At 38.9% G+C, this 26,247-nt stretch overlaps 1 protein-coding gene across 1 annotated transcript in view; it reads right to left on the minus strand.

Annotated features, from left to right (window-relative positions):
- The window catches only part of grik2 (glutamate receptor, ionotropic, kainate 2), a 342,742-nt gene that overhangs the window by 59,185 nt on the left and 257,310 nt on the right, over positions 1-26,247 (minus strand). The window contains exons 11-13 of the mRNA XM_042489444.1: positions 25,454-25,677; positions 12,544-12,662; positions 4,445-4,662 (exon numbers count right to left, since the gene is read on the minus strand). Coding sequence (XP_042345378.1) covers positions 4,445-4,662; positions 12,544-12,662; positions 25,454-25,677 — 561 coding nt within the window. The remainder of the gene's footprint in view (positions 1-4,444; positions 4,663-12,543; positions 12,663-25,453; positions 25,678-26,247) is intronic.

Genomic DNA, 26,247 nt, shown 5'->3' on the forward strand with positions numbered 1-26,247 from the left:
TGGTATGAGTCTGCCGAAAAAATTTTGTTAAATTTATTTAACTTGTAATATTCTGTATTAAAAGAAAAATATATATATATATATATTTTTAATTAAGATATCTTTTTTGGAAACATAGTTTGGAACATAGTTTTGCTTTTTTGCAAAATAAAATATATTTGCTAAACTGACATTCGTGCATATAAACAATTAAGAACTGCCATATTCAGCACTGGTGTATATAAACCAACCTAGCTCATAATGAACAAATGATTTGGACTAACAGTGTCTGACCCGAGGCTGTAAATGATGGCTGCGGAGGGACCTCAGCATAGGTAGGATGATTAATAAGCACATATGCTGCTTCTTCCACCAACTGTTGTTTTCATTAATTTGTGTGGTGAAATGATAAAGAGACTGTGCAACTATCACCACAGCAGTTTTCTAATGAATTGGTGCGAGTATTTTTTGGTGTGAAGACGAAAACACACACAAACATATTAATCACAGCCGCGTCCCTGTGTGTGAACAGTACCTGCGAATGCATGCGTGCTCATTGCACAGATGGATGAAAAGGAGGTGTGAAAAAAAAAAAGCTAAATCTTAACGCTGTCTGAGTGCCATCGACGGATTGCACAAGAAGAAGAAAAAAAACAAGAACAGCGCAGTGAGAAATCAAACTCGGAGCAAAGAGATCTAATGCAGGCAAGATTTCACATGAACACAACATTCCCAGTATGCAGCAGGTCTTCCATACTAGTGGTTCCAAACTGGAACCAAAAAGATTTCTCCTTAGCCATTACTTAAAGGTCCACACATTAGATGAATTACCACATATTCAATTTGATTTCACAAATAAACATGTTGGCTTAGAACACCAATAAGGAAAACATATTGTAAGATTCAGAATGGATCTGCGACCTGCTTTTGGGCCGCAACCCACCAGTTGGAAACCAATCTTCTATTTGACCCTACACTGAGGGGATACGGAGCAGAGCCTTGGCTGGGCAGCACTGTCACTGCTACATGATTGCAGGCTAGTTCACTGATAAAAAGACAGCAGTATTTGGTTATGGTGACATAGTGGCTCAGTAGTGAGATTCATACAGATATTAGAAAAGGAAATTCAACAACTTTCAAGTACTTTTTCAAGCACTTTCCAGATTTTCAGGAACTTCGCTTGAAGCAACTAATTAATATTACAATTTAATATTTTTTAATCAAATAAAAATAATGCGATCAATGTCTCTTTTTTCATTGAGGGGTTACTTATCACACTCCTTTGAGGCATAACTGTGAATAATCCTGAATGAAACATTTATAATCTAAAAAGTTTGAGACATCAACATAACCACACAAACTGACAAAACATAGCAAATGTTTAATTAAACACAAATAGTGGTGCCTTGCGCAGGGCCTCTTAATATAGCAGGATTCAGGGGAGTTGTAGAGGGGTAGAATTGGGACTGACTACCCAGGGCCCCTATGGGAGAGGGGCCCTACATATCGCTGTTGATTAGGTAACATTACTGACACACCCACCAAATGAGAGAAAATGTACTTAAAAAAAAAGAAACAAAGAAACTGCTCGGACATGCAAAAATGCTCCTTCCCATCCTCCATGACCCCACTCTTGGATTTGTGGGTACAGAAAAAAGGTGAATAATCGGGCTGGCTATCTTAACTTACTTCCATATTCAAGAAACTACATTAAATTAGTATGGAGTACTTACAAAAAAAACAGCAACAAAAAAAAAAAAGAAAAACTAAAATATGAATAGTTATGTTTGGCCAACAACCAAAAACCAACACCAATCTGAAATTCATTTATTAAACAACCAGGCTTCAAATAAACCATTAAGCAATAAATTCAAAGTCAACGTAGGACAAATCAGCAAACAATCTGTTGAAGGACTGTCTCCAGAGTCAGGAGCTGTTGCTCAGTTCAGTGTCATGGTAGTTGACACAAGCTGACAACAGCAGTGGCTAACATCTAACAGTGAGCTGTTAAACGGTCCCAACAAACTCATATCGACACTGAAACACCTCGGCTCTGTCAGTAGACCTGTTAATACCTGTTAGGTAACGTTAGTCGTGTGACGCTAACAGTTAGCCTTGTCACTATGAATGTGTGTGTGTATGTGTGTGTGCAGACTTTCACCAACTCCCTGGTGCAGGGTTCACACTCCTGCAGCAATAGTCTTATGATAAACAGAGAGGAAAATGACAGCAGTGACAGGAGGTGCTGAGCAAAACAATACACTGCATGCAGCTCTAAAATGTTACACAATTTCACCTGTTTTCAACAGTAATAGAATAGAATCTTGAACAAATACTGACACCCAAATCAAGCATTTGAGTGCCCGAGGAATCATGTTTATTCCTAATGCATACCTATTTGATGTGTGGAACTAGTCAACATATAAAATAATTCACTATTATAGCTACTAATAATTCTTAAAGGATAGACTGGAATGCTAAATGGACAAAGTGGGCAACAGCCTTTTGAATAGACACACACAGTCAAGTAGTGGTGTGTCAGTAAACCCCATCAGATGGATTTAAGAAACCCCTGACTTTCATGTCGGAGTCTGGTGTTCGCTTCCCATCTGAATGAGATGGGTTTTTTCAACACATTACTATGCGCCTCTTTTGCCTCAACCCATCCAACCGTGCCAGCATGTGCTTTTGGTCCCAGTGTTGTTCCTGCCATGCCGTCAGCCAACCATGCCGCCCTACACCACCCTTCCCTTTCATTTTCTTTGTACCTACAACACGCACCACACATGATCACGACATCATGGATCATTTGTTTTTTTTTGTTTGAGTTTGATAGGCCAGTTGAGCACTTTTTTTGCATTTGAGCATGTAGTAATCCAGTTAATTGGTTGCATGTGGGGGAAAGCCTTTTTGTTACTACACTCAGGTCCAAGGGTGATGTCATGGGGGAGGTTCCCTCTGTTTGTGGTGACATAGTTAGCCTTATATGGTGAATTTGTTTGCACTTTGGGGATGCGCCTTGTGGTTATTGTATTTAGGCAGATTTTTGGTTAGGCAGTCAGATAGCGGGGACGCTCAATGTTGAGGCTGCCTTTACCCATGCTGGGTCTTAACACTATACATTCTGTTGTCACTGGCTGAGTCACATACAATGGATAAAATAGTGCAGGCATTCATGGAAAGTTTTTGAGATGGGTGCTCGCGAGATCAGCTCATTAAAATAGCTGACTTTTAAAAGGTCAAAGTTAGTGATAAGAGGATCAAGGAAAGTGTCAAAGCTAACTTAAAAGCGCATTTGTTTAAAATAAAAGTACTGTTGGCTGGTGAAGCTGGTCCTGTTGCTGCGGGTGACGAGGGCTTGTCACCGCCAGTGTTACCAAGCCCAGGTGCAAGTTTGACTTTCGAGCAGCAAAAACAGTTGCTTTTGTTATGTTTTAAGTCGGAGACCGAAAAGGAGGTAGCGGTGTTAAAGATGCGTCAGGGTATGACAATGGAGAGGGCGCTGTCTGTGGAGAAATTGAGGCAAGACACTGAGCAGGTGAAAATTGAGCTGCAAATGCAGAAACTGAATCTGGTTAGAGAAAAGAAAGGGTGGCGCAGGGCGGCGTGGCTGGCTGATGGCGAGGCAGGAACAACACTGGGATCATCTGCAGCATGGCTTAAATAATCAGGAGCACTGGTCAGGTGCACCATGTGGCCCAGGACCTGGAGACACAAAGCATACACAGTATGCATGCCCACAGGGCCCAACCCTCTACACCCACAGGCAATGACTCTGGGGGTCATCGCATGACATCATGGTAGCGGCATCCTAGAACGTCAATAGCAGACACAGAGGGACAACTAAAGTGTAATATGTAGACGCGTCAGTCCACTGCAAAGCGGCAATATGTGAAGACTCCAGATGAGAATATGTTGGTCAGTATTATTTGGCTTCAATTAAACTTTCACAAGTTATAATATCCTGTCTGTCTCTGACTTTTGTACAGACTGAATATCTGCAGAACTTTTTTATGGTACTCCATCCAATATTTGTCTCAATATTTCACTTAGAATAAGTAGGACTCAATGGCCTTCAACAATGACTTAACCCTGGAAAACAATGGTGAACCAAGACACATGGTCATCATTTCTGTGAATAAAGCCATGCTGCTTGTTAATGAGACCTTTGATAAGAAGTTTTAAAACCATTACTATAGGTTCTGCATGTGTCAGTATTTACCATGACATATGACAACCCCATTGCTGTTAAAACTGTCTTCTGTCAATGTGAAAAAGCTCTGTCACATTTGAGAACAAGACTGTACTCACATGAAAAAATTACCTCTTGAACAAGCAACCACCTCAAAGTTTAGCATAAGCCTTGACATTCCCAAACTGTCTATTTCTAAACTGTCTGGACATAAAGAGCACTGAAACACTAGAAAAGACTATAGTTAGTTAATGATATCCAGCGGGAACTAACCTTGAAGAAGGTCATGGTGGAGCCGTCTTCTACCACCCCGTACTCGATCTTGGTCTGCTTGGCCAGGTCGTCGGCAGAGTCAATGGGTGACTCCATCCTCTCCACAGTGAGGAACGCCGCTAGGTTGGCCGTGTAGGACGAGATGATGATGAGCGTGAAAAACCACCAGATTCCTCCTACAATTCTGGTGGAGAGGGCTTTCGGCATGAGCTCAGATCCTGAACGAGAGGAGCAGAGGAGGGTGGTGAGGCCTGGTACAGCTCCAGGCTGGGGAGGGGGCAGCACCCACGCTAGGCCGGGCCGGGCCGGACCAGGCCAGGCCTCTGCATCTGCTGCCTGGATCACATTCTCTGACACATACACACAACATGGGCAGAGTGGGCAGCCTCATGGTCTGACCTGGTGATTAGTGTCTTCCAGTCACTTCCTGTGTACTCTGAACATCAGACTGTCTGTCTTCACTGTCTCACATTTCCAAGATCAGGAAAAAATTAATAAAAACATGTACATGTACATGTGAGACATAGGCTTACTGCACATATTAAACCTCTCCACAATACATTGCTTGTCTGCAGACAGTGCAAAGGCAGTCATTTTGAGCTGGGCTAAAAGATGTTAATATGTCACTTTATTATTAAAACTTATTATTAAGTTTTAATATTTTAAGGGGAGAAAGTAACTATTTAAATTCCTAAGATGTTGTCAGTGTATCAAAATAATGCCTATTTAGAAATTTGCTGCAGTGTTTCAGAGATTTGAGAGTCAGCGACTGTGTCAGACTGGCTACCAGTCATGTGTTTTTATTGGCTGCTAATCTTCAAGAGGTCTGGGCTGAGATCTGGACACATGATGCTCAGGCTACAACGTCTACATCGACCTGTGTGTATCAGCTACTTCACTAAACAGGAAATGCTGAGTTAATAATAAATACATTTTGTTTTCTAGTCTGTCACATATTCTACATATATAGAAACTATAAAAAAAGGTGAAAGGTGTAATTTTGCTGGTATGATGTCAATATGATACATAATTTTCCCTCTACTTTTTGATTATGCATCACATGGAAAAATGAGGTGAGACTCTGAGTCTCTTGAAGCTGCAGCCGTGCTGCTCTGTGGCCCTGGTGTGAGAGCGGAGTGCTGCAGATGAATGCAAAGAGCAACTTTTTGTTGAGATCATGATGGCCGATGAAGGTTACCCCCCTCCCTGAGGTACTTTGGTTTAGTTTCTGTCTGCATCTATTTGTTAACCTAAATTAGCTGAAACACACTCTGCACTCAGTGTTTAAAATAGTAAGGTTTTAGAAAAAAAAAGCATGCATATGAGAAGTACTGAGCATATAACTGGATAAAAGAGACTTGGATTATACTGCAGTTGTACGAGAGCTGGTAAACAAATGTTTTGATATAGTTTTGCTGGTTTAATCTGCTGTCTCCTTTCAGTCCATTAAAGTTTTTGGATCATTGGTTTACCATGGAAGCATGTGAGAAAATTAATTTTTGTGTTACACAGGTCGAGTAACTGTTATACCATGCTGTTCTCACAAACAGTTTGTATATTTTTCTTCGAGGCAGGTTGGGATGGTGGATTGGTCACGAAAAATCTGGACTTTTGCCCCAGATTTCCCCCTGGAGACAACTGTTTTAAGTGAACTTTGAGTGGGACACCATACAAACTGTTTGTTCACTTTCGTAGAATATCACATGAAAAGTTCTATGAGAATAAAGTAGATATAAAAATGATCATTTGGTTGGTTCAGTGGTCCTTTAACACAACGACAGAACCAGAGTGGATTCGAAATGGGCCAGTCCAAACACACAGTTAAGTGAGCAAAACTACAGGGAATGAGTGTAGCGACTGTGGGGAAGCTAGTCGACCTAACCAGGACTTCAGGTGTGACCTGCATACTTTACTTGTTGATTTATAGGCATTTAGCAAACAGAATCACCTGTCAGTAGCTAATACAGTGAAGTCTAGCAGTAATTAATCCCCTAAACAAACAGCAAATCATTCTATCCGTACTACCGGTTTTATGGAACTGTCGAGTTGATTTGCATTTCGTCAATGGCGCTAAATTGCATGTATAAATGTGAAAAAACCTTAAAGTCAACATAAAGATCTGTGCATATTGATTGCTACAATACTTGTAGGATTGATTTTTGCTGAATGCCACTGCCATGAAGGCTGAACTGACCAGCCCTTGCACTTTCTACTTGCAGTTTTTTCACTTAGCACAGCATCAGTTACTTCCACTCTTTTTTTTATCTCTTAGAATAAAGAACACTAAATCTCCAGTTAATCTGGCTGTTTTACATTCAAGTTTTATGCAGAATGTATGCAGAGCATGTCGAAGCATATGTGCGTGGGCAGAGTGGGAGTAAGGGGGGAAGAGAGGTTTGTTGTCTGGGTGAAAGGAGGTGGGCCTGGGTTATATCAGGACTATTCTCCTCAAGCGGCTTAAGCAATTGAAAGCTGGGATTTTGCACATTCACTCACAGGGGAAGCTGATAAAGAGTCAGAGAGATAGGAGGTTAAGAACTCTGTGCTCCACTCCCTTTGTGGGAGACTCGCTTTTCATCAAACTTTCTTTCTTTTCTCGCAGTCCCCTGAGTGAGCTGTCTAGTAGAGGGAGCATGCACAGAGAGACATGACAGCCAACTGCGGCGCAAGCCCACCGCTTCTGATACTGAAATGAAGAGAGAGCGGCAGCTGGAGGGGGGTGCGTGCCTCCCAGGGTTCCTCCCCCACTGCTGTACAGCAGGTATTTTGGAGATTATCTCAGTGGTAAACTTACCAGTTAAGTGATAATAACTAATTGTGTACACTATAATGAATTTCCACAGTGTTAAAAATAACAGTGCTTGGTTTAATTAACAGTAATACAATCAGCGTGTTTGCACAAGTGGCTGAACGTGTTCACTGTTATCATGCTAAAAGAATGGAGCAGTGACACTACAACTACTCTTTGTAGCACCATGATGCCACTTTACTATGGGGTGTTAAATTCATATTTTTGTGTAGTTTTAGCCTCAGACACACACAGTATGTTCATAATATTGTTTTTAAAGTGACAAAACCAGCATAGCTCTGTGTCATCAATCACCAGCCCATTCTCATCCCAAAGTCTTTAAATATCGCCCCTTTGTCAGTGAGGTCAGTATCAGACACTTTCACCAAGGGCAACCATTCACCGCAGTTTGAGATGCTGCTAGGTGGTGTCAGCAGCAGTATTTTTCGTGACTGTATAATACTCTGAAGAGCAGTGTCAGGTTGAAATGCTGCCATAATCAACATAATAAAAGAAACTGGAAGGTCCAAATAGGGTGGATGGAAGCAGAGGTGGATTGATCCAACAAACCCAGGACTTTTACCCAGGAGCCCAGTGCCTCTTGTCTGAATGTACAGCCAAACCATGTTTTTTTTTTTCTAAACCTGAAAACTCACTATTGATGTCAAATGCAAATTGCAAGTTTTTTTTAATGTCCTTGTGCTGCTGTTGGTTGCCACATGCTTTTGATGCCTTATTCTAACCACATTCTTTTGTTGACATGTCGGCATTGGTTGCAACATACTTTTGTTGCTTAAACTTAACCACCCGTGCCTTTGCTGCCTAAACCTAACCATGCGCCTTTGTTGATGTACCACCATTAGTTGCCAAGTGTTTTTGTTGCCTTAATCTAACCATGTGCTGTTGACATGCCAGCGGGCGTCCCATAACGCCAACAGCAGAGGCAGGTGGATACCTAGTGCGTAATGTGTAGACAGGGAGGTCAACTGACAAAGCGCTGATATGTGATTGTGACTTGGGATGAGAATGTGTTGCATTCGCTGTCCTGATAAACACATCTGCAGGGGAACAGGCTGGAGGATGAGTTTCATTCCGTCACTTAACTTTAGTAAATTGCATCTGTAGTTGATTTGTCACTAAACTGTAAAGCTAAAATACGAAGTAATCATTGTGTTGTTGGTCAGAACACACACGCTCGCAGGTGACAATTTTGTGCTGCGTTGTCTGCAGCGCACACTCCTTATGACTGTCTGTGTTTTATTAATCATCCAACATGTAGCTGCTGGTTTGAGAGTTAAAGGAATACAGCACCCACAAAATGGCCATTTGTATATCACTTACTCCACCCTGTGTACCAAAAAATTAATGAAGAGGACTTTGTTTTTTTTACATGCCTCCCCGGTGAACAGATAACTAAACAGATAACTAAAAAAAGATTTCAAACATTTTTCATGAATTGAAGTCATAGGAGACCGTGTTAAACAGCAAAAATGCGATACCAAAACACCTGTTTGTAAACGCTTACCGAAATTCTTGCAGTACAATCCAAGTCTAATTTATCTAATTGTACGCTCAGTGCTTCCAAAACACATGCATTTTACTAAAACCTCCCTATTTAAAACACTTCAGCATAGTGTGCATGGGCAAGCGCATGCGTTTGAACTCCTTTGCATTCCATTTTGTTACTGAGTTGTGCTCATCCTCCATGTGTGATACTGCTTATGCAGAAGTGCTTGGATGATACTGCATGAGTTGAGTAATAGTTTGTAAACAGATGTTGTCATATAGTTTAACTAATGTTAAATACAATTCTGCTGTACTTCAAGGCATCGAGAATGTTTACTGTTTTTTGGATCATTCATTCATTGTGTAGGCATGCGAGAAAAACATTTCTTTATGAATTCAAGGTAACATGCAATGAAAAAAATGATATCAAAAACATTTCTTGGTGGGTGAAGTATTTCTTTATAACTGAAAAATTCTTAGTTTTTCTAACAAATCATCCACAGCTATGTGATGGACCCCAAATATCTAGAATACACACCTGAACTTGTGGTATGCTCCAACTTAATCCTCTATTCTACCTTTTTCCTTTTTATCCCACTAGTTGGCTTTTGTTTCTTAGATTCTTTTTCTGAGTACTCAATAATGATATGGGTCATCAACTAGGCAAAATGGGCCTCTTATTTTGTTGAATTTAAAGGTGGAGTATGTGATTCTGGAGAAAAATGGTGGATTTAATTTAATTTAATTTAATTTAATAGGGTCCACATGAGCTGTAGCCATTTCCAGTGATGCATTTCTAAATATTCAGCCAAAATAGTCTACGGAACCTATTTTCATAGTCCAAATGAGTATATACATAAGGTTATAACAAAACTGAAATGTAAAGCAAAACCTCTTTCTGACCTGAAAGGGAATGACCCAGTATGGAGAGTTTCCCTGCACGTGGCACCAGCCACCCACTTTGCCCAGTCATCAAACCACAAGAACACAAATCAAGGTAGCAGGCATGAACACAAACACATCCATCAGTACTGTAAGCAGTGGAGTCTTGTTCTCTGTGGGACCAAAGACTGGCTATCAGACGCAGGTCTATTTCAAAGTGGAACATGTTACCAACTCCAAGCTTCTTTTCCCGTTTCACCTCAGAAATCAGAACAGAAAAAAAGGGGCAACCCTCTCAGAGAGGCGAGTCGACCCGAACAGAGCCTGGTTGGGGCTGACTGTCATGTACCCAAGGTAACGTCATAACCAAACAGCACATCCCACAGTTTTCTGGGGGGCGGGGCAAGCCGCCGGGCAGGGGAGCCTCTCTACAGTGCAGACCAGCACGGTGCCATGCAGACACTGTGTTCGTTCCAGTCTAATCCCGCTGCCTTCTGGCCAGAAGCCACATCTTCTCAACTGGTCAGCCCTACACATCTGTCCTGCCAGCTTTTCAGACAAACAGCACTACTCTTTAATACATCTAGTGGCAAAAATGCATTAAAAAAAGATCTTGTACTGATCCTCTGTGGTTATAAACATGTTATTTGTGCAATGATTATAAAATCTTTTGGATGGTTTTTGTTGGGGCAAGGTTACAGTCAGCCAGTTATCATATTTTGATCTCGAGTAATTGTAAAAAAAAAAAAAAAAAAAAAAAAAAAATGTGGAAAAGGTTAGCAGCTAATTTGGAGATATTAGTAAGCATGCAGTATAAGTAAGCATGCGATCAGCCAACAGGGGAGACGTTATCAGCTACTAAATCCTTGTATTGACTGAAATGTCTGCAGACTTTAAGGGTCACTTCATCCAAAAGTATATTTTCTCTCTTACCTTTCGTGGTATCCAGTTATGCAGATAAGTACGGCTTTTAGTTGTCCAAATTTTGAGATATCTGTCTCTGAGATTTCACTCACCAATGGTGGAGGTGAAATAAAAACACACAAGTATGACTTCTGTTGCCAGGAGAAAATGTTGGCATTGAAGGGGCAGTTAATGGTGTGATACCAAGGTGAGATGCCAAAATTGGTTGTTTTTATCTACCTGCGGCTGTGTTTTTACCGGGGATAGTGGCATGACAGGCAGTGTTGCCACCAAAATTGATTATTTTTAGCCAAAACGTGATGGTATCCAAACCATAACCAAGTGGTTTTTGTGTGTCAACTTAATCACACGTGGACCACAGCATTGTTGAAATGTTAAGAAACCTAACGTTTCAACGTAGCAATACATAATAACAAAAACATTTATGGTATCCGTCATCTGCAAAAACGTACATTAGCAACATTTACACTGGTAATTGGATTTATTGTAGATTATCCAAAGCACCGACAATGCTGGTGACAGATTTAAAACAAAAAGTAATCTAAGGAAACAAATTATTTAAAAAAAGAATTTGAGTGTTGTATAAAGCTGAATATGTAGTTGTGGAATTTTCTACTTCATACTTAATTAATTGAAATATTTCATTTGAAAACATCCAGCGAGTGATTTTAAGTGGTTTTCTTTTTCCCCAAATTTAAACAGAAAATTCATTTATGATAATATTCAATTTCAACATTGTGTTTCGATTTTACCCACTTTACAGCATGTGACCTCAGAATGAAACTCGGGTTAAGTGTTAACATGTGAAAGATACTGTATAGAGTATGGCCGCTGAGGTAGACCATGACTTAGAATTCAAAGCTCTTGGAAAAACTATTGGAACTTGATAGAGGATTTATTTATTTTGTCCAACTACTTTTTCCAAGGTCAAAAATATCCTTTTGCAAAAAAGAGAGAGAAAAAATCAGTGCTGTTACTTTCAATATTAACTATTTAAGCCGGGTTGAATTTCACAATAAAGAATTCAGTTGATTTTATGATTATTTTGTTTTTTTTATTTTTATAATTGTATGTATTATTTGTGTTTTAGTGAGCCCCAAAGGTCATAGGAGGTGATAATTACTTTAGGAGCTGTGTAGCTTTCATGTAGTAAGTAGTGTTAAGCGCACAATAATCAGAGTGTTAGAGTGGAGGCAGAAATGTCAGAGGTAGATATGGAAAACCTGGACATATAAAAATAAAAAAAATAAATAAATCAGCATGTCTAAATACAACCATAGATATGAGAGATTTCTTTTCATTTCTTGTACTGTTGGTAAACTGACCCTTTAAAGCAGTTTTGACTATAGCAGCTCGTTCTTTGTGTGCTCCATTGCACTGTTCAGATGCAGACAAATATACCATGCTTTCCAGAGCCTAAAATCATCACCACCTGGTGTAAATATGTTGCATTGTCAGTTGCTTTGGAAGAAATGCTAATTTAAAAATGCAACATATGTCCCATTGTGACATGCATTGTAAAGGATATCATTATTAAGGTGATGACATTTCATTTTCTGGTAAACTTATATTTTTTTGTTTTTCATCTAAAGATGCCAACTAGTTGAGAAGATATGGCATTGGTTGGGCAGAAGGAAACAAAACCAAACAGGCAGGGGAAGCTGCTGTGTTCACATTCTCAATCAGTCTCACCCATCAAATCCATCTCAGGTACTCTGGGTGGGCACACTTACCTGTTCAGGTGTCTGTGAAGAGGTGGGGGGGGGGGGGGGGGTAAGGGGGGTTAAAGGGAGAAGGGGAGCATGCACCGTCCTCATCAATCGATCACATCACTCAGATCCCTCTCAGTCCATCCTGCTGGACTGTATCACTAAAGCATCTAGCATCATGCACAGAGGCCCCCATGCATGGTCACGGGCCTGGTCAAAGAGCAAGGTTGACCCCCAGCAAAAAAGTGGGACTTTGTGCCAGAATAAGGGGGGCAGGCAGAGGCGTCTACCTTGCTGCATGAGAGCTCCAACTCCGAACCAGAAACTATTTAGCAGGGTGAAATTGTTTTCCACTACATCCGAGTCAGGGTTGCAAGGGTGGGGGTTATACCACTCGTAGGGACTAAACCTGTGACAATTAACAGAGAACACACACACACGTAGAGTTTTACAGCAGTTGCATAAAGACACAAGAGTCAACAATGACAGAGACCAAGAGTTGTCATCCTACCTGGGGAGACAAGAGAGAGGAGACAGAGGTTATTGAGTCATGTCCACAAATGAGACTTCCCAAATCATGATGCATTGCTACGTCTTTATACCTCACAATGTTGTGTTGTTAACCCTTTGAAACAAAAACCATTACTTTTCTTGTGCTGCTTTCAGACACCTTTCACAAGTATTTAAACCTTTGAACTGTGAGCAAATTGGTATGATTTCTTCCAAAAAACAAAGGAAAAAGGCAATAAGCAACATGGCAAGAACTGTTACACTAATGGCAGGAAATTAGATTTGGAAAGTATTTTTAAAAAAGCTAGGGAAAAAACGTCTGTGGAAAGAAAAAATAAAGAAGCTACAGAAAATGACAAACAAAACAGAAAAAAAACTAGGGAGAAAAGTATGGAGAAAAAAAGAAAAAACAGCTAGAAAAAAATGCCTATAAAAAAAATCAAAAACCTAAGGAAAATGACAGAAAAAAAAATAGGTAAAAAAAAATGTAGAGAGAGAAAAATAGAAAAAAAAGCTAGGGAAAATGATATTACTAATAATCAAAATTACATATATACAATTATGTGACAAAATGATTATAATTTTTTCATCAATTTTTTAGGTCATTTTTGCCATATTAAAAACACATTTTATTTTTATTTCTTATTATTATTATTAACAAATTTTACGTTTTTTTTTTTTACTTTTTACGAATTACTTGCTAAGTTTCAGTCATTTTTTCTTGCGTTACTCATTGCCTATTTCTCATATCTTTGAAAGAAATAAAGCCCATTTGCTGAAGTATGAAAGGGTTAACTGGATTAGTAAATTAAGAGTTTATTACATGAATGACTGTGAAATTAGTCAAAATAAAGCCTCAAAATTGACAGCTCACCTGGTTCTCCTTGTGTGTTTAAAAATTTAAATAGGACACAATACTCGTGGACTGGGCTCCATTTAACACCACTCATATTCCAAAGGTGGCTCCTCATGTGGGAGTGCTCATATCAAAGGCAGTTCCCTCAGTAATTTAATCGATGGGGTCTGAAAATAACTCCATTGTCAGCCGAGAAAAGAACTAATAATCCTTATAATCTTAGAGGGGCATTAATATTCAGCAGATCAAGCGGTTCATTCCCATCATGCCCACGCCGGCCCCGGCGCTCCCCCTCACTCGACACACTCCTCAAGCAGAGAGATTTCTCATTTATTCATATCAAATAAAAGTGACATTACATTAGTAAAGGTTGATTGGTCTACAATTAAGCATTCTGACCTGATTTGGTTTGTGCTGGAGTGGAGGGGGAGCCGGGGCCCTATCTTGACTCAAGCTGTTTAACCGACACAAGGGTTTGACTAATCAAATTGCAATGCATAATGTAGGCTTACTGTGCTGGAAGTCAGAAACGATAACCTCCAGCGGGTCTTACATCTGCATGGAGGATAATGCAGATGAAACCGCTGCGTTTCAAGGTTCTGATCCACTGTCCTCTGCTGCTAACACTGTAGCCCTGGCTTCAATACATGACTCTATATGAAGATGTATGGCTGTATCGATAAAATGACAGCATCATAACTGCACGCTGTCATTGACTAATGGGCTTTGCTATTATAATGTGGTTAGCAGCAGTGTTCTTTTTCACCCCTACAACTCTCGGGAGGATATAGTGTAGTGTAGCTCAAGGACCTCTGAATGTCTCCCTTATTTCTGCTTTAAGAGAATCCTTGGCCTTAAATCAATCCGTCCGCTCACTCAATTTGCCTCAGATTTGCTTGCTTGTCAATTTGTAATGCCAAATTGAGTTCAGCTGAACTACGACCTTGCCGTGGCATGTGTGACTGCATGACCCAATCCCTCGCACAGAGGTCTCCGAGTGTGTTTCCTCCAATCATGTCGAGAAAAGCCAATTACCGCTCGCCATGAACATGGATGAGCGAAGTTGTCTGGGTGATGGGATCGTCTGGCTGGACTGGGTCAGGGAATGCTAAACTAATGCCGTTTGCAGGAGACAACACAGCTTAACCCGTCTCTCGCCGTAGTGCCGCCTTGGCTCATTTGCTGTCATTTTGATCCAATTATGCTGCCCTTACATTATCTCAGATCATCTGCACTGCACGGGGAGAAACTTTGTGCAAGGTCAGAGATAAGCGAGAACGAAAAAGGTGAGGAATTCACCAGCAGCGCAGAAACAATGCAAGGCTTTTATCTTTGTGTGTGTGTGTGTGGGGGGGGCAGGGTCACCCCCGCAGATAGCTCCGGCGATGATACACACGATAACGCCAATGTCAGGGGAGATGAATCAACAGAGTCGGAGTGGGTGCTTCGTCACAGGATGATGGACTTCAAATGTCTACGAGCTTTCAGAGGGTCTTATAAATTCTGCTGTGTGCAATAAAGGACCAAATGAGTATACTTTACATCTCTGCTGACTGTTGAAGTTTCAATTTTTTAAAGCCAGTTCTAATATTGTACTGGTCTTTGAACGGCCCACATCAGAGAGCCCATTCACAATGCTGCTGCTACAAATATATACCCTCAAGTCTGTGTACACTCTAAGAAATGATTAGTGGATAACTCCTAAAATAAAGAGATTTTCAGCATAAAAATATTACATTTGCTATATGTAAGTGCTTTAGTTAACAACTTATTTTGAGAATATATACTTATGTTCATTTTGAAAAAAAAAGAAAGAAATCTCTCCATTTATATTAAGTTAGCGTAGCCTGCAACATTGCAACATTTACTTATTTACTTTTTTTTTTTGTAGTTTGTTTTCTTATTTATTTATTTCTGTATACATATGTGAGAGTGTCATATTTTTTTCATATATAGAGATAGATAGATAGATAGATAGATAAATAGATAGATAGATAGATAGATAGATAGATATATAGATAGACAGATAGATAGATAAGATATTAGCAGTAACTTCCTAATACTAAAAAATATTCAGGTAACATTGTGCATGGACAAGATAAGATAGATAAGATAAATAAGTTAAAATAGCTTATAAATAAATAATTTGACTACTAAATACAACTTGTCAGACTAAAAAAAAACTCATAGGATTTACTCCGTGCAAAGTGTTAACTTTTTTTTTTAAAGTTGAACAAGTGGATTATTTTTAGTGTTTAATAGAAAATAATTTTAATTACTGCGGCTTGTAAATCAAAATGCATGTCTAACTGCGTATGAGTCTGTATGTGGAGTTATCATTTCCAAAGTAAACAGGAAGGAGCAGCATGCAGTAGCTATGCACCACAGAACTTCAGATGATATAAAATGAATCAGCTTTGATTAATTTATATCCAAGTCCAAAACATTTATGTTACATGTTTCCCTTTCTAGGATTTATTTAGATCTTTTTAATTTCTTTTGAAATGGTTGCTGCTCTTTTTAATTTGCATTTTAATATCTTATGCTACATTTCTCTGCATCCTGTTCCTGCATTTTCTTTGTGTGTTTAATGTGTTAGACACAATACATGTGTCTTGCCTTGGTTTTCACTTCAGGTAGCTGTCAGTCTGCATTAATATTAATCAGAAGGGTCTTAGATCTTGCTCAAATGAGGAAAACACATTGATTGGAAACTTGCAAAAACTTGATGGTGTGCCTTGGAAAATGTTTTGAAATATTTAAAATTGGAGGCTAAGTAATCTATAGTAAATTGATGTAACACTGGTTACATTCTTTAAGATATAAACGGTATGTCAGCTCTGGTCCACTGTAAATAATACTAGAAATAAAGGTAACATAATTCAACCTCCCGACACAGTTTGAAAAAACAAAGTTTTTTTGTAATGTTGTACAGTACAGTAGGGGTGGGTGATATGTCAAATATATTCAATTTATCGTGGCTTGTTCCATGAGGAACAAAAAAAAAAATGGCTTTTTCCCCAACATTGATTACAAATTGCCCTGGCTTTTTTTTTATCATATCTTCAGCATCAGACGACGTTGTTTTGGCTCTTTCGCTTTCTCAGACACACATACAAAAACAAAGTCACAAACACGATAATTCACAAACACTCCTACGCCTATCCGATCTGAGCGATAGTGTGTTGGAGCAGGCAAAGCGTGTTTATAAAAGCAGTAGTGGTTCCTCTTTAATCTATTTATTTATAACATTACTTTATTTAAGTAAATAAACCAATACTTTAGCTTTATTACAGTAATTTATTTCAATTTATCATAAAAGTATATCATTTAACTTATTAGAACAGCATTATATTTGACTTTATTAGAGCAGTACTTTATTTAATTTCATTAAAACAGTACTTTATTCAGCTTTTTTAGAATAGTACTTTAATTAACTGTATTGGAACAGGACATTATATAACTTTATTAGAACAGTACTATATTGGAGTTTATTGGAACAGCACTATATTGGACTTTATTGGAAGAGTACTTTATTTGACTTTATTAGAACAGAACTTTATTAAACTGTATTAGAACAGTACATTATCTAACTTTATTTATGAGAACAGTACTTTATTTAACTTTATTAGAACAGCACTATATTGGACTTTATTGTAACAGTACTTTATTTAACCTTATTAGAACTGTACTTTATTTAACTTTATTAGAACAGTACTAATTAACTGTTATTACGGTAGCTACTTTATTTCACTTAATTCATTCAATCATTCATTCATTTAATTATTTTGTATTTTAGCAGTCTAAATTAGTTGACAAAACATTTCAAAATTTTGAGATATATATCATGTATCATGATATTGCCCAGAAATATTGCAATATAATTTTTTGACCATATCGCCTAGCTCAACAGTACGGTGTATGTTTCAGAATACATTATTTCTTTTAAGAGTTCCAATGCAACTATGATTAACCTTCTCTTTATTACTTAAAAACTTACATTGCCAATTGTCAACCAGCTTTATATCCTGAAAATGTGGGTGGTATCTGCAAATGAACTGTTGTATACTCCTTCATTCCATCAGAGCCCAGATCTCCCTGCTCATTTGACAACAAAAATCCAAAAAGCGTCACTTTTTTTCTCTGGCGTTTATGCTGTTGATCGATCTAAAGATTCTTCTTCCCAATGCTTTCGGAAACAAATTTTAGCCTTTAGTTTTTGGATGAGCAACTTGCAGTACATCACCCGCCAGCAGAAGTTTTTAGTGCAGTGCATTCTGGTAATTGTACCTCTTTCCTACCTCTTGAAAAAAAGTTAAGACGAAAACTCTTTTTCTCAGGTCATGTAGCACCTATTTCAAAAGTATTCGCGTCTTTCTGCTGCACAGACAGCCAAGTTTTGTAAAAAGACCATCTTTGCAACGTTGAAAGACTTCTGTAAGGCTCAATTTTGAGAAAAAAAAAAAAGAAAAAAGAAAAGGATAAGCGTATATTCAAAACATCCCACTTGGAGGTCTGTGTGGGATTCAGAGAATTTTAATCACATGATGAGGCTGTGCCTTTAATATGAGCACTACTTAATCAAAGCCTTTTCATTCGATGACCGAGGACCGACAAATTACACTTTGATGTGAGGAAGACTTTGCATACAGAGAAATGTTCTCATTTTAAACAAGACAGGTAAGCACTTGGTGTCAATTTCATAAGTCATTATTATTTAGAAAAAGACGAGGAAGATTTTGCACAAACGTTCCCATCGATTAGTCACTTAGCTCTGCCTGTGCTTCTGTCTTATCTTGAGAATCTTTGTTTGATGTGCAGGATGTAGGGACTTTGATTCCTCAAAGTGTAACTAGGTGATAATGCACAGGCTTTAGTAGAGGTGTGATGTACTATAGAGGGTTTTTTTCCCAGCTGTTTCATCACCTGCGTCAGGAGCAGCAGCAGTACTACTGATGTCATTAGAGGGAACATAAAAGCACTATCAAGTGGTGACATTAACATCAGTAACTGGAGATATCAGGGCAGGTGGCAGTACGACAGCGTAATCATGTGGTTTTAGCTGTGCACCCATGTGGAATAGGCCTATCCGCTCTAGCTCAAGCACTGTGTGCATCAGTCCTAGTGTTCAGGCTCTGTCAGTCTCTCACTCATACAAACAGTCAGTCACACAGTACAGCACAAACACAAGCATACATAGATAAAATGTGCGATGTGTACACACACATATAGAAACAGTATATCAATGCACAGTGGAGCTAAACCCTGTCGTATTAAATACTGCTTGTCAATTTTATGTGCTAGACAGTTTGGTCTCACAAACTTTTGTGAAAATGAGTGTGAATTATTTCCACACAGATGATGTATGTGAACAGGTTAAAGAAATACATTTCTGCACCATGACAGGGTTAAGGTAAGTAGTCTTTTTAGCAACAGCTGCATGCATAAAGGTCCATTCTATTTTCGGGAGAGGGGGTCTTCATGTTGCATTCGGCTATATTTTATTTTATTTTTTGCAAAGATTAGTTTTCATTACCAGATGCTCAAATTACAGTGCAATTACAGTTCCAACAATGTGTCAAGTTCCATATGTGCATTTGAAAATACTCTTTTATAAGTTATAGTACAAGGATCCAAAAGCAAAAGTCAAGATGCAACAACAAAACACTACTAACTAAAAGGATACTATTCCTTATACATATATACAGAGAAGATGTACTAATACTAAACCTAAGGGATTTTTGGAGGTAAATAGGTTACATTTTAGCTAAATTCCAATTCGTTTTAATAAGTGACTGTGAATATTTTGGATCAAAATATAACTTGATTATCAGTGCCTATATTTAGAATGAAAATGATTGCTTATTATTGACTGTCCCCAGACCTGAATTAAGATGTTACTTTTACCCAAGCCATATCATATTTTTGTGTATTTATAGCCCTCAACACAACCCAAACCACTAACCTTTACCCACCAGCTGTTGTCCCAAACCAGACTTTTACCAAAGTATTGACAGATGAAGAAATGCATCTTTAGCTATGGCAAGTAAGGATTTAGAAGGCACTTCTCTTGCCGTTCGTATAAACCTCTCCTGACACTTTTTTAAAAAATTAAACAGGTTTTCAATTATGTGTAAATAAATGAAACGCAACGGAACGGAATGGAATGGAATGGAACAGAACAGAACTGGACTGGACTGAACTGGACTGGATGGGACTGGACGGAGCGGAACTGAACGAAACTGAACTATTTCCTACTCATTTCAGTCACTGGTTCTAAACACTGTAGTATCTTAAAATGTCTGTTTCTTATCTTATGCAAGTTTTTTTTGTTTGTTTTTTTATGATTCTGTGTGCCAGATTCTTTTTCGTTCCTGTTAAACTGACAGAATACTAAACAATGAATAACAATTCAGTTTAAGTCAATGACGCCGGGCAGTTTTTTTTAAAAACATATTCTTCTCGGTTAAACATGACCAAAACCTTATGCCAGCATATAACTTTATATCGTTATAAATCACCTTGGAAAATAAAATATAAAGCATCCACATGAATACATACATATCTGACATGTACACTACTATGAATGTTGAAATGCACAGGGTCATTTCATCAGATTAATCTCCACTATGAACATGCCAATATCTACTTATTTATTTTACCTTTTTAATTTATTTTACCCTTTGATTTTTTTCTCTTTTCATTATTCACCTCCATTATGAACATGTCAATATTTACTTTTTGATTATTTTACCTTTTTAATTTATGCTTTATTTATTCGATTTCCTATTATTTTTGGTTTTATTGCTTCTGTTGTTGCTGTTTTTGGTCTATTTCTTAGTATTATTTTATATTGACATTTTACGTCCTGTATCTTCCATTATTTGGATTGGGATTTTTTTTTTTATCTGGCTTTAATTTAAAAATTTGACCTTTATCTCGGTTTCATCCTGCTTGTGTTCAGTAGGTCTATTTGTCTTTGCATTGTTCTACCACCATCTATGTATCCCATTTCTGCTTTGCTTTGTTTGTCAAAGCACTTTGTAAACTCTGTTTTCAAAGGTGCTATTTAAATAAAGTTAGAATTATTACTTTTTACATCATGGTGTAGATATGTAACCTCCACATCTTCTGTTCACAATATATAATCTGCCTTTTAAACTTCTCATTTCATGAAACTTTGTGAGACCTTTATGTGCCACATTCTACAGCAGAGACATGCAACTGTAGCCCAGCATGCATCTGTGTGTACAGGAGAAAAGAAGGAATAAAGTGAGGGGGGAGGTGGGGGGGGGGGGTTGTTATACACTTACCCAAACACTTACTTATTTTGATATTAAATACAGATAGGTGCATATTCTGAGCCAACTTAGATGACAGTTGCCGCTTTTTATTCTCTTGTGTGATCATATCGCCAGTAACATCGGAAAACACACGTACGTTAACAGTAAAACTGTTGGGCCGCGGCTGCAAGAGAGCCGACGTCTCCCGAAAGTTTTAGAGTTAACATAAACTTTTCTTTCTCTTTTTTTCTTCACCGTGCTTCAAATGGCAGCCACGAGCGAGAGCCACCAGATCAAATGAGCGAGCTTTGAAAAAATAAATAAATACACGGCCTAGTTTCATCAACTGAAAGGATTTGTCTGAGCGAAGACGCTGAAAGGAAAGACAAGCACTACAAATAATGTGTTGTGTCATTTCACGAGTCAAAGCATTCTTGATGTTAGCTCTGTCACCATACTAAACTGTGGAATAGATGAACACAAAAGCAAATAACATAAGACAGAGCTGCTGTCCATTATAGATACAACACCTAACAGTCTATGAAAGATTTCCTTACAGTATGATGAGGTCACAGCGAGTCTCAGTGGAACCAGCAGAGCAAAGAAGCTCTTAAAAAAACATTTCTGATTATATATAGAATGTTTTTAATCCAAAGCACTATTCTAATATGAAATAATATGCATGTTCACCCTGGCTTCCTACTCTAAATCAGTACCTACATCCGGCTTACCCTCTACACAACAACTGCATCCACCAGCTTAACACAGCTTTTATACTGTTTCTTTCCATGACCAAAGCAAAACGAGTTTGAGTGCATTGTACTTCTTCACAAATGTTCACAATAAGCATATTTGGAACAATGTATTCAAACGCTGCAGCACTTTCTCCAAGGGTTCAGTTTCTTTGAACCAGTACAATGCCATTTTGAACTTGGGTGGCACCGATTAACTGTAGTGAGACACCTGAAATTGCAGGTCACAGCCCCACTTATGAGAGAACTTTGGTGCAGAAGTGAGACAGTAATCCAAGGCAACTACAGAAAAAAGCTTTCCATGTAAGGTTATATGGGAAGAAAGACAAAAACTCACTGCACTAGTTATATGTAAATTATCTCTTTGGTTAGAGTTCAAAGTCAATACTAAATAACATGTTGAAACTAGTTAGTTTGTTCCTAAAGCTTTTTCACTGTTTGGTTGCACCACCGAGACATACAATTGATCTTAGCTACTCAGGGGTCCGCACTAACCAAAATATTGTTACTGCAAATTACGTTTTCTCTTAATGTGGCCAATCGGTGAAAAGCACTAGCACTCTGTCTGATGCCAAAACAAACAACCACAGAAAGGTACTTTAACTAGGGGAAAGTATAATGATTAGGCAATAACTAGCAGTGAAAACAGTCAACTACAGCCTCTGTCAATATACTGGTACCCAAATATTGTGTAGATAAAGCTGTGCCATTACAGCAAACACATAATGAGGGCCTACACTGGCAAACTGTTGGAAATTAGCAGTTGTTAATTAGAAACTTCACCTGTGGGTACAATCTATCACAGAGAATGCATTGCCAATGCAAGTTTCAGATACTTTTTATCAGATACTGTATCAAACTTTTACTATGGGTGACTTTAACTCCGACCAAAGTCATTTTTCAGTCAGAAATCTGCACTTTACTCAAATGTGTCTATCAGGTACTTCATCCATCACTGGTCCCACCTTTCAAAATGGTGCACCATGACAACAGCTATTTTATGGAGGGCTTAACATACACTAATTGCTAGGTGTAAGATTCAGTGGTGCCCCCAAGAGATGGCAATGGCCCCTTGAAACAATTTCTGGCCCTCTGTTGTGAACATAATTGGAGGCAGGAATTACTGTTTGTCTAATTTTTCAGCTAGTTTGAAAGTAGTGGTAGCTTGTAAAAAGTAGACAACTTAGGGTATCCATTAGCTCCCACCATGTAAGCATAGCATTTTAGAAAGGGGGCTAAATAATGCTCCAAATTTCGGCAAGGGAACAGCTGGTTTGGACTGCTTTTAAAAGGGGTCTGCTGAACTCTCACCATAAGATATCTGAATGAAAATGGGTTCTAACCCCTGAATTTCACTGAGTCCATCAGCGGCACGTTACGGCCAAGGCACGACCTTTGCAGCCGATCATCGACGTTCTAGTCAATGATCGTTATTCCACCGAGCATGTCTCAGGAGCGTCTTGTCCCTCTGCTCCGCGTGAAATACGCAGCAAGTCTATTTTTGCTGGACACGGACAGCAACTGCGTCAAGCCGCACACAGCAGATCGTACCAGGAAGGTCAAGTCAAGCAGCATTGCATCCAGTGAATTTTCAAATTAAAACGCCTTGCACAGATTCTGGATCTTGTTAAACCTGACTAAAACATTACATCAATCACACCTGCTGCTTCTCTCTCCAGCAGCCCTCAGTATTCTGTCCTGCAGGGGAATTAATGCTTCTGATAACAGTCACTGTACATGAAATAGACAAAAGTAGATCATAATTAACAACAGCAAACAAGAACCAAAAACACGGTTAAAATCGTATCTACCTCATATCTATTTCATTTATCATTAAATTATTAATTATCCATCTGTATAATTAAGAATATCAATATGTTTTTAACTAAATCACAGCCACATGTCTTCTATCTTTTTCATGTGTAACTGGATTTATTTTTATTAATCTGCACAACTATCAAGATGAGCTTTTTTTTTTTTTTGACTGAAAAACAGCGGAAATTCTTTGATCTACTTCACCATGGCTGGACTGCAGGTTGCAGCCCAACAAAGTGCCATGGCAGAATCACTAAAATCCAGGGAAAATGACGAAATAAGCACAATCTCATTGGGTCTACAGTATCAGCTGGCAGTATGCTCTGCTTCAGAAACACAGATGCGCTTGGTGGGATAAAGAGCTGCGTGGAGGGTGAAGCAAAACAGCGCTGCAGCTGTAATGCTCTAGACATTGCAGCTGGTGAACTCCCAGGGTAAGAGTACTCAAGAGCACCCGCTGAACTTGAGAAGACTTGTTCACGATAAATATTTTGTCCCTTCCAATCAATGAACTCCTTAAATGTAAAGCAGTATATCTGTCTTTTTAAGGAAAGGGAAAACCAGCCCATTTAAAGAACAATGGATCAAGTATAAATACATAGATACATAACACATTAAACAGAATTGTTTTAACCATTGTTCTGTAGCAGGATTAGTCTATGAGCATCAGATAATTAACAATATTTATTGTAAATTAAGAAACCAGCGTATATCTGTATGTAATTCCTTAACTCTCCATATTGACATATTTTTCAGCCTATATTCTACAATATCATAACAGAATTCCTAAAATTCTGTTCTGGCTTGGTTTTGGTGTGCCACACCAAAATTTTCAGTTGTCCCATCTGGCCACCCCTATGAACAATTTGAGGTGCCCCCCTAAAATGTCAGTAGTGCATAAACTCCAACCTAAATTAGAAATTACGATCAGACTAGTTTGTGTTTGACGCTGCGTATAGCTGGTACAACCCCATGAAGATGATGACATCTAACAGTTCTTTATGGTTTAAAATGCCAGGCACAGCAAAGTACTCTGGACATATCTGGCTATACCTTGACATATTCTCAGCTGCAATGACCACGAGAGAATGTTAGTCACGACAAAGACTACAGATCAGTGTGTCATTCTGAGCAAAGGCTACAAGGACAAGAACCAGATTTGATTCAGACTTTCCAGCAAAACATCCAATCTGTTGAGGTGACAGCTCAAAACTCCCAAAAAACTAACTACTTGTGAATCTGGCTTTTGCTTTGTGCGAGTAATTGGACACTGAACCGAGGAGAAAAACTTCCAAACTCTCTCTGTGAGTCATACTTGTGTTTGAAGCAAGGTGAAGAAAATGAGAGAAAAGAGAAGACAGCATGAACTCTGAGACACTGGGGGACAGTGAGGGAGAGGTGGGAGAGGGGGCAGCAGTGTTCACACCGAGCTTGACACATCCCACACACACACTTACGCACACATATCCATAAGAGTGCACAACCTTTCTGCCACTCTCTCGGACATATACACACAACCCTCAAACGGCTGATGGGCCTTCAGCTTCTCTGTCTAGGGTCTGGTGTTGGTGTGTCTGTGTGTATTTCCCGCATGGTTTTATTTACTGATATCACTGTGAGAATAGAAGCAGGCCAGGAGTAACCTAGCAGCCATGCCAAGTGCCAATCTGAAACTAGATATTCTATAAGCATAAATCAATTCTTTATGGATGTTTTATGGTGAAAAAAGCAAATATTCATGTGATCCATCATGGTTAAACTGCATTAAAGACATCACACAGCAATGGCGTTGAGTCCATGACCGCTGATTAGTGTCAGCACTGTCACTGAGCTTTTACTATGAGTGAGTCACTGTGTTCGAGAGGCACATCCCGCAATTACAGAGATTGGCCTGTTGTTAGTCAGATGGGCGAGGCTGAGCGATGGCAGCGGAGCGTGTTTCTGACTGTGTGTGAGGCTGTGATCGCTGGGAGTGGCATGTTACCTGGCTATGACAAACAGCACACAACTGACACCCAAGTAAGCCAGCAGAATATACATCCAGATATCAGGCGAGAGGGGGTTGAGGAAGGAGAAGACCCCAGGGTTGGTCCCGTTGGGCTTGCGGTACAGTATACTTATACCCAGCGTCATGAAGGGCTTGGAGAAGTCGATAACCTTTTCGCGCACGTATGTGATGGCGAGGGGAGCCACTGCCAGATCAGCTCTCTGTCAACAGCAAACATAAAAGGGAAGAGAGATCGTCTATAAGTCACAGGCACAGGAAGCATTTAGAGGCAATCAAATTAAGAAAACAGGGTCTTTACACACTACACAGTCTGTCCCAAGGCACTTAGCAAGAAATTTAAAGCCCTTTTTCTCTTTCAACCCATCAAGTATACTCCCACCACTGAACTCACCTTTATCACCCCGAAGCCTAAATCAAAGCATTCATTTATTTTCTTTACCGACTTTTTCCTTTTGTTGGACTGGCTGCGAGCTACAGCTGATCACAGTGCTCTTCTTTATGTTAATGCTGTTGGGCGGAAACCTCAAATATCCAAAACCACAACTTAAAAAGTTATTCAGGGGACCTATGTGTACCGCCTATATAAATGCATGGTTGCAAGACAAATATACAAGGTTATTGATCTAGATAAAGTTGCAAACATAATTTTGATGAGTTGTGTTAGTCTAGTCAAGTCAGGTCAATTTTGTTTATAAAGCCCATTATCACAAATCACAATTTGCCTTTAGAGGGCTTTACAGCATGTGACATCCCTCTGTCCTTAGACCCTC

Source organism: Plectropomus leopardus, chromosome 7 (assembly GCF_008729295.1).
Source record: "Plectropomus leopardus isolate mb chromosome 7, YSFRI_Pleo_2.0, whole genome shotgun sequence".
NCBI lineage: Eukaryota > Metazoa > Chordata > Actinopteri > Perciformes > Serranidae > Plectropomus > Plectropomus leopardus.